Raw genomic sequence first — 10424 nt, 5'->3', positions numbered from 1 at the left:
GGTGCCTGTAAAGTAATGATCGGTGCTTGGACTACACCTTAGTAGATATGCTGGGGCAGCACTCAAGCCTGTAGTTAGAGCTAGGGAATTATGAATGAATAATACCTTGCCTGTTGGACTGTGAAATATCTATTTTGCATTTTCTCTAAGTACATTATTGAAACATTGCCCCTGCTTGGTCTGAAGTTACTAAAGAGGTGTATCGCAAGTAACCAGCACACATCGCTTAACAAGTGGGTCTTAGCACATTGGGATATGAAGGTATTCATGTGGAATGAAGTAATGCGAAGAAACAAGCAGTTGCCAAGAGTAATGGATGAGTAACAAGCAGCCTGTCAATAGCGTGTACCTGTTAAAATTGGAACGGCCTCTCCATGGACGCCCTCTCAGGCAAACTAAGCCTGCACTGTAGCCATCTTTCAGCTATAGTGCGGGCAGGAAGTAATTACGTTTAGGGCACATGTGGAGCCCACGCAGAGTGCAAGGCGGGGCCCACTCCACTACTGGGGAGATAGTTTGCTAATTAATGAAAGAATACTTACGAAAGATACTTGTAACCAGTGTTAATTTTAACAACAAATTTTGATTTCGTTTTAGTCATAGTCTTTTGACTAAAATGCCATTTTAGTTTTAGTCGTATTTTAGTCTTTTGACTAAAATGCCATTTTAGTTTTAGTTTTTTTTTTTGTCATCTGAATTGTTGTAGTTTTAGGCGTATGTTTGTTGGCTAAAATCTCCAGTACATTTTAGTCAACTGAAATCAAATGGGTTTAGTAAAATTGTAATACATTATTTAAGCATTTCTCTAGAATTGCCAAACTCATTATATACTCCTGGACTAAAAATCGAATAACATTATTTATGGTATTAAGGTTTGAACATGCACTACAAACACAGATTTAGCCGTTGTGATATATAACATCTTTATAAATAAAACCAAGTTTCATAAACAAACAAAAATATTGCTTTTTGACAAATAGAAGTGAAAAAGTGTAATGCCATTGCACATATTAAAAAAAAAGCCTTTTTCTTATTTCTTTAATTACTTATTCTTATGTGGTAGTGCAATGTTCATTTTGATGTCAAATTTCGATTTAGTTTTAGTCACAGTCTTTTGGCTAAAATGTCATTTTATTTTTCATCGTATTTTAGTCATCTGAATTATTTTAGTTTTAGTCATATTTTAGTTGATATATTAGTTTATATATAGGGTATATACACTTTTTTTTTAATATGTGCAATGGCATTACACTTTTATATATATATATATATATATATATATATATATATATATTATTTATAAAAAAATAACAATATATATAGAAATATATATATATATATATATATATATATATATTTTTTTTTTTTTTCATAGTTAAAGTATTGTATTAGACCATGGTAAACCGAACGAGTGGAGGGATTTCTATGGCCGGTATGTACAGTATGTTTTAGTACCAACTGACTCTGGCCTTTGCTGGGAACTCTAAACCCCTTTAAGTACAAACTGTATGTTTTCATTATTGTAGTTTTTGGAGGCTAAGCTTCCTGGCTCAATTCTCCAATTCATCATACATATTATATTTTTATTTTTTAATGTTTTTATTTTCTGTCTTTTTGACTTTTATTTTTACAATTTTGCAAATTTGTTTTCATATTTTTTTTTTACACAGGCATTATTAACAATTGGTTTATTAGGCAGGGTGGTTTTGGTTATTGGTGTTATCAAAACCTAATATTTTTGTACTATTTTTGTACTATAATGTGTAATACACATCTATACATTTTTTTTCTTACATAGTCTTATTTCATGGCGTGTTATTGACTTGACAAATATTATGTATATTGTTTATCGGCCCAGGTCAGTGTCATCAAGGGATCCCTTGATCGATGATAACATTATTTTGGTTATTGATTTGGTGTAATGATATATTTGGGCGGTATAGGTGTTTTTTTTTTTTTTTGCTTATTTTATCTGTGGGTTATATTTTTTGGTAGTTTGCACAATTGTTTAGTGCCATGAAATTTATAATAGAGTATTATACTTGGTCTGCTTACTTGGTGATGCTTCTTTTTTTTTGATAAAGATGCAAGCTGGACCCAGACTTTTAGGAGGATATGTTGTTCAAAGTTTAAAAGGAAGGTTTTAAAATATAGAAAAAAAACTTATAGAACAGAAAATTGCTGAGATTGTTTTATAAGATGAAGGATTTAAATCTAGGCCCTTTGCCTGTCTATATCCAGCCCTTGGGGCACTACTCTCAGTGACACCAAGAAAGAGGTCACTATGCTCCCACTGATACCAATGATGGGGCACAATTCCTCCCACTGACACCAATGATAGGGGTGCTATTCCTTCCCCTGATACTAACGATGCGCCACTATTTCTCCAACTAATACTAATGATGGGTCATTGTTTTCTCCCACTGATGCCAGGGCATTTTCTACCTATATACGGCCCTTGGGGCACTACTCCCAGGGACACCAAGAAAGAGGGCACTATTCTCCCACTGATACGAATGGCGGGACACAATTCCTCCCACTGATACCAATAACAGGGCACAATTCTTCCCACTGATACCAATGACGGGGCACAATTCCTCCCACTGACACCAATAATGGGGCACTATTCTTTCCCCTGATACTAATGATGCAGCACTATTTGTCCCACTAATACCAATGATAGGTCATTGTTTTCTCCCACTGATGCCAGGGCATATTCCACTCACACATTCAACCCTCCCCCCAAAAAAAACAGTAGACTGGCCCTTTGTTTATAAAGTCTGGAAACCCCCTATCTATACAAAAGACATTTTCAAATTTGGTGAAATATTGTATTTTTTTATAACATATTTGAAAGAAGATATAATTTGCTCCCTTAGTTGAGATTAGTATTTTATATATCAACCAAAAGTGTCTAATGTGTCCCCACTTATCTTTGTATCCCCTCTTTTTTTGTACAAGCTGGTAATATGTTGTGCGCCATAATATTAATATAAACTGTACGTGTACCTGTTATGAGCATAAAGGTTACAGTATTTAATGTCAAATCCATCTACTTGTTTTTTTTTTTTTTTTTTTCAGTTTTCAATAGAGCAGAGAAGAGTTGTTGTTTTTTTGTTTTTTGGGGGTTTTTTTTGCCTGCTTCCGTGTTGGTCAGATTTCCTGACACTTCCTGACCCAGTGACACCAGGACAGGAAAGGCTGTGGAAGACAAAAACTATAGGCTTACTAAGGTCCCTTCTGCATGGCTTTTCCAATCAGGTCCGCCTGTCAGTTTTGTAGGTGGAGCTGCTCAGACGGTCTATTCACCCCTATGGCCCGGCAAGTGTAAACAGACTTGTGTCTGTTTAGACATGCCTACCTCTGATCGAATCTGATGAGCTAAAAAACATTCATTCTCCTACGTGTTGGTGGATCAGAGGGCAGTTGGGTGTAAATAAGCAGTGAAGTCTGTTTTCACCCAGCTATCCAAAGAGAAAAGAGAGCTCTGTCATTGTCTGCTATGCGGAAATGGAGGTGACAAGGAACTGTCATCCACCCGCTTTGCTCAGATCAGCAGGGGATCAGTGGCAGATCAAAATGGTAGGCGTCCATGTGAAAGGGGGCTAAAAGAAAATGGTCAGAGACTTTGGAGGCACTAGAGGAGTGGTTGTAGACTGGAGACATGATGCAGCTGAAACTAGGAACACATGACATGAGACCTCTAGAGTTCACTTCCATTACAGTCCCGTTACACATTAAAGCTCTCTTTTCCACTCCTGACTTCTGGGATCCAAAGGCCACATAGCAAGTACCAAGGAACAATTGCAGGCCTTAGTCAATAAGCTGGACACCAGGGCTCTAGAGACAGACAGACAGAGCTTTGTCGGGGATGCCTGACATAAACACCACCACCATCTTCTACCATCCAAGCTTACTAACGTAGCAACATGAGATTGTGAATCTGTCTAATTAGGAAGGACAAAACCATTATTTTTCCTTCCCACCAGTGCTCATTGTCCTACTGTTTTGGAAAGTAAAATTGACTAAATAATACACACGAAGCTAAGAAATACAACAAAAACACAACAATGTTTTATTAATGTAAATCAGATCAGCACTGGACAAGAATCAATTTTTCTATTCATTGCTATACTTTTTTTTTCTTTTAAGGAACCAAATTTTAAAAAATAAAGTAAAGAAAATTAAAAAGAAAAAATTCAGAGACTACCTAAGTTCAAGCGTTACCACCCATCCACAGAGTAACAGACTCACATATAAATAAGTACTTACTCGCCATATATACAAACTCCTGTTAAATTAAGCATAAATAAATATATACAAACTTAACATTATTTCCCTCCCGCTTGCAAATCTAATGTTTCTTAACAGCTCAGATATCCGATTTCATCCACAGGTGAAATGAAGTTGGCAAAAATGTGTGAAATGAAGGTAGATTACTAAACAGAAGTATTCTCAAAGACTGAAGTAACCCTTTTGCAAATTTGGCACATTTCAAGTGCAAATTTTTCCCATCTTTTTTTTTTTTTTTTCGAAAATTCATCAGCATCCACTTTTCCTAATTTTTTTTTCTAACTAATAAACAATCTTTTTTTTTCCATTTCAACTATATATCAAATCAATTTAAAAAAAGAGCATGTTCTCTCGATCTTATAATTTTATCGTGTTGACACAGTATACATGGCACAGCCTTTGGAATAAAAACAGGTTTCAGTATTGCAAATGATAAAAATTTTACATCACAGAGTAGAAAATCAAATAAAAACGAAATTATTGTACATAAAAATGTTATAGTCGGGACAGTAAGAAGAAAGCTCCCTGCTATGGAATGAAATTTATATTATTGGCTATAATTTTCAGTGCTGTATGTTGTTTATAAAAAAGGCATTGCAAGGGTCCAACACAGATAAAACATATTTTTATAATGAAAAGAAATAATTTTTCTTCACTGGAAATATATTTAATCATAAACATTGTTAGGGAATCATAATTCAAGGTTTTATAAACAATTTTTTTTTTTTACCAAAAACGACCAGGTACTGCAATATGGCAGCTAAAAGATTGCAATTTTAATCCATTTCTATCCAGGGAAAAACACTTGTTGGAGTATGTATAGCTTCCCCTTATTTGTCTGGGATTAATACATGTGCTCCAGTTTCCACCAAAAACAAATGTAACAGGTATATAATCAAATGGACACAACTATGCTAAAGGCCTTAGGCAGGGACTGTTATGAACAATTCTATGTACGCTGTAAATCACTGTATAGTATTCGCTATATAAATACAAGAAATAAATATTTTCTAAATTTCAAATGAAGCGTTCGTTTCAGGTGAACAATTAACTAATGGCTGTGAAAGTCACTGAATTGGCAAAACACTTAATTTAGTAATTATGATTGTATCATCAACATGTGCAAATGTACTCTGGTGAGACCTGTGAGTTTATTGGGCAGAAAGGGGCATTTAAAAGGTATTATTTTACAGGAACACAATTGTATTAATATAGAAAGGTATTCTATGGAATCACTATACTGGAGGTTCAATGCACATTTTTATAGAATTTCTTTGAGATTTGGAAATGACAATCACGCAGATGAAAAATAAGTTTCTTATTCTTGTGTTAGCATTTTGTAAAATAAGCCTCTTGGCATGAAATAATGGGAATTAATTTACCTAATAAGAAAGGGCAACGGCTAAGTGCAATCAACATTGACAACCAACCAGAGTTCAGCTTTTCTTGATGCGCCTACAAGAAACTGAAACCTGATTGGGTGATGGAATGTTATATATTTATCCATATTTAGTATGAAATTGTGTGGGTTATGTTATAGTATAATGTTATTTTTATCTCTGTGCTTGTATATATATTTTTAAACCAGGGACAACATTATTCTAACAGTGCTTTCTGTGCATTTTTTTCGGTATGTTTTTTTTTTTTTTTTTTGCTATCACATGTATAATTTATGAGTATAATTTTATGAGTGCTCTGAACTTGGATTAGAGATCAGAGCAGTTTTTGATGGCATCTTACAAGCAAAACCTTTAGAAAAAAAAGTTTAAAAAAAAAAGAACAGAAAATACATATATATATAGTTTGAGAATTTTCCTAGCTCACCATTTACAGTGATAACATGAATTATCTGAGGGAGCAAATTTATGAAATGTTACTCATACAGGAAAGAGGACAATTGATTGGCAATAAAACTGATTCTGAAAGTACACATATATCACAAGGACCAGATGCCTAGAGTAATAATCAGTGGCCACCATATCGCTGTATGCCCATGCCTCCTGCGGCAAGGAGCCCATACAGCACACGCGACTGTTGCAGGCCCCCAGGTCTTCTCCATAACGTTCTTACATTTTCTAATCAAAGCTGTGCACCTCAAGGAGTTAACAAAAAGCTTCTTTTTTCTTCCATATATTTCCGATAGACTGTTCTGTTATTGTTCCAGAATTGGGTTACTATAAAGTATTCTTAAAAATGAAGAGGATACAAAGGAAGTCGTTGACAGAGATTTTTGCACCCAATTGCGTGCTGGATGTCCGTGGGTTGCGTCATGGGCGCAGTCTGATATATATTTGTAATTCTCCAAAGCCAGTTCAATATTTTTTCTTTCTTTTTTTTTGTTTTTCTTTAAAGCTAAAATGAAAGATGTTAGAGTAGGTCCAGCTTTCATTTCCGGTGCTTTTCTTCCTTGTCACTGTTTTTACTGCCCGGTCCCTCCCCAGATGTGTGCCTGTTGGTGCTGTTGTTATTCAAGAACATTTTGTCCATTCCCTTCAGGGCCTCGGTAAGGTAGTTTTGCAGGGCCGTAAGGGCCGCACAGATAGCAGGGGAGCCAAAGCCATGGGTGATGAGGCTAAAGTGAGTTAAGCAGCTCTGGATTCCTGGTTCTAGGATTGGGCTAGGTCGGCTGTTACCTATAGGTGTTCTGTCCTGGGCCAGAAGGTCTGTGAACTCTTTACAAAGTTGCCTGGAGAGGAAAGAAAACACAACAAGGTGAGTACCTGGTAGGCCATCAAAATACGCAAGTCAAAAAAGTTGTGGTTTCTTCAAAGAAGATACTATTTTAAGTGGACTTGAACTAAAACTTTAACTGAAAACTATCTTCATAGCCTTGCTGACATAGATAAATAACAATGGAATTGCTGAAACACTTTACTGGAGAAATGGATGCTCTTTGATATCATTAGTACTAGGAATCAGCCAACTGGAATTCTTGTCCAGAGATCACATGACCAAATGCTTAGGTTTATGTTAGTAGCACTGAAGGGTGGCTGGAAAGGAAAACCTAGCATTATTGAAAGTATATCCATTTTAGTATTGGGATAACACAAGGAAACTGGTCTTTTTTTTTTTGCCCTATGTCCTACTAGAGCCATCTCCAAATGTGAAGAGTGAGACTTTTAGACAATTATTACTGGCACAGGTTTACTGATATTTCTGTTCTGGTGACAAATGTAATATTTTGTATTTCTATCACTTTCTGTCCCAGTGATAAAGATCACCAGGACAAATATAGATAATTAATCTCTCCTTTGACCAATGTTAGGCATTCCCTAATCTATCCAAAACCTTAAACAAAAAAGTGTTGGATGTCCCATGTATGTATACTTTTACAAACTATACAAAGAAACAATTTTAAAACATTGTAATAATCAGTTATACAATTTATAAAATGTAATAATAATATTAATTTTTTTATCAGTAGCATCATTTCGATTTAATTTAAAATAAACATTGATAATATTACTAGCATTAAAATCATTATATTCACATTTATATATAAAAACCCAAAAATACACGGCATTTACAGAAAGCATTTAATTTTTCTTAACATCATCATTTCTCAAGTCCACGCTAATTGGTAATATATCTAATTATTCAATGGGGTTAAGGGTGTTATAGGATAATTGTAGCCCTTCCTGACCTGTCAATCACCCTGGAGAAATCTGAAAGGAAACTTTGAATTTGGAAAGTAAATGGCAAAAAGTCAAGCATTATCCGTCTTCAAAGTCAGCAGTAAGAGATCTGCAACTTATTAAAGGTCTGAGCCACTCCTATCTCCTGACCTCAGAAAATGAGACAATGAAATTCAAATCACATTAAGCATAACATGTGTTAGAAATGGAGTAAATGTTTTTTTTTTGCTTGTATCCTTGGTGTAAAGCAGATACTAGCACAGCTCTTTGTGGTTTTCAATGTGCGTCTGTCTTCCATACATAAAGCGACCCCATCGGTCCCTTGAAAAAATTTAAATAGCTTTTTTTCTGTAATAGAAACGATAGTACTTAGCTTTCTAGGAGCCTGTGTCTTCTACCTTCCTCTGTTCTAGTGCTGCAGTCTTCATCAAAGTCTTAAGCATTTAACACTTCCAAGAGTGTCACCACTAAGCACTGTAGCTCCATGCTCCAAACCCTGTCACCATGGGACTCAGTAGTAACATAGGGAGTCAGAGGCAGGAATTACAGCATGCTGCAGAGGACACCGATATTCAACACTCCTGGAAGTGGCAAATGTTGAAGACTTTGCTGGAGGCTGTGGTGCTGGAAGGGAGTGAAGGTAGGAGATTTGCCTCTGGAGGGTAAGTTAGCATAACAGCACTGGTATTACAGGAAACAGCTATTTCAAGTTTTTATAGAGTAATGGGGCTAGCCATTGTTGACTTATTTTTCAAACTGAAGACCTAAGAATTGCCACCCTGATATTAGCTATGCAACCTAATAGGTGGCTTTTATGGAACATTCATAAAGAACAGGTGTTTTTTGTAAATTTTACTGGCAGCATGCTTGTTCCAGTAAATAATTTGGCAGTAAAGTCACAATCTGAAGCTTTCAACATGGAAATGCAGAATGCAGTGATTGTAGAAAGTGCAGTACCCAGCAGAAACCCATCGAAAATAATACCATACTGATGGGAGTAGAATAAATTGACCTCAAATTAGTTGCAATATTATGCTACAGATCACTAAATAAAAACATATACCTCTTAAAATCAGGGTTTGGAGACTTGCTATGTAACTACAGAAAATGTGCCCGTGACAGTCGCAGTGTGTGTTATCTTTCAGCATACATTATGCAGATTGCTCAGTTATATTCAATTAATGTGGTTAGTTTTGTTCCCAACATGTGGCTTGTCGCCACCCAGAAAAATCTGTACCATAAAAAATGTATTATTATTATTATTTTCCCAGAGGCTTCCTTCTTAGACTGATATGCTCCAAGATATTATCTTGTAGACCACTCTCATTCTAAAGACTGCCTTGTAAATGTCAAAGACCCCAATTCTCCCAAACACTACTTTGTTAAACTGTTCTGTCTTATACTGTAGATTGTCATATTCCCAAAAACTATCTTGCAGACTGCCATGTTTTCAGAGACTGCCATGCTCCCAGAGTCTGCCTTGTAGTTAGCCAAGCTTAGAAAGGCAGCCTTGTAGACTACCATGCTCTCAAAGACTGCCTTGTAGACTGCCTTATTCCAAGATACTTCATTGTTAAACTGATTTGCTTCAAACTACTGCTTTGCAAAGTTTGCCTTGCAAGCTGCCTTGTTTCATAGACTTGCCTTGCAAATTGCCATGCTAACAGAGAATGCTTTTTAGACTGCATGCTCCCAAAATTGCTTTGTAGATTGTTATTGCTCCCAGAGACTGATGTGTAGACTGCCATGTATCCCAGAAACATCCTTGTAGATTGGCATGCTTCCAGAGTCTGCTTTGTAGACAGACAAGCTCCCAGAGGCTGCCTTTTAGACTGCCATGCTCTCAAAGAATGCCTTGCAGACTACGATGTTTTCAGATACTTTCTTATAGACCATCAAGTCTAAAAGACTGCCTTGTAGAATGCCTTGTTCCCAGATACTTTAATGTTAGACTGGTTTGCTTCAAAAGACTGTTCTGTAGCCTTTCCATAGATTGCCTTGTAGGCTGCCTTGACTGCCACGTAGAGTGCTATGCTTCCAGAGACTGCTTTGTAGACTGCAATGCTTCCTTTTTTGCTTGGAAAACTGTTAATACTCACAGAAACTGCCTTTTAAACTGCCATGTAACTATAGATATCCTTGTAGATTGCCATGCTTCCAGAGCCTTGTAGGCTGTGATGCTACTGGAGATTTCCTTACAGATTGTGATTTTCCCAGAGACTGCCTTTTATATTGTCATATACCCAGAGACTGCCATTGTCAAAGAGTCTACCATGTTATCCTAGACTGCTTTGTAGACTGCCACACTTCCTTTTAGACGTCCATACTTCCAGCGAATGCCTTATTGACCAACATGCTCCCACATACACACCCGCTGGACAATAAGCTTCCACAGAGACAGTAACTTACTGCAGAGTGCACACACAAAGAAACATACATACACAAGGATCCTACAAGGTGCTGCTATAAGATCTGACTGATATCATTTTTAAGAAG

At 36.2% G+C, this 10424-nt stretch overlaps 1 protein-coding gene across 6 annotated transcripts in view; it reads right to left on the bottom strand.

Annotated features, from left to right (window-relative positions):
- Positions 1-4052: 4052 nt before the first annotated feature.
- The window catches only part of TFAP2B (transcription factor AP-2 beta), a 76539-nt gene continuing 70167 nt past the window's right edge, over positions 4053-10424 (bottom strand). For all 6 annotated transcript variants that reach the window (XM_077489012.1, XM_077489013.1, XM_077489015.1 and 3 more), the window contains one exon: positions 4053-6979. In XM_077489012.1, coding sequence (XP_077345138.1) covers positions 6679-6979 — 301 coding nt within the window. In that variant the 3' untranslated portion in view covers positions 4053-6678. The remainder of the gene's footprint in view (positions 6980-10424) is intronic.

The sequence above is a fragment of the Lithobates pipiens genome, unplaced genomic scaffold (genome assembly GCF_037356315.1).
Source record: "Lithobates pipiens isolate NorthernLeopardFrog02 unplaced genomic scaffold, aLitPip1_a1.2 Scaffold_18, whole genome shotgun sequence".
In the NCBI taxonomy this organism is placed as follows: Eukaryota; Metazoa; Chordata; class Amphibia; order Anura; family Ranidae; genus Lithobates; species Lithobates pipiens.
Note: the sequence above shows the minus strand (reverse complement) of the source record. Positions and strands in the feature narration are given on the sequence as shown.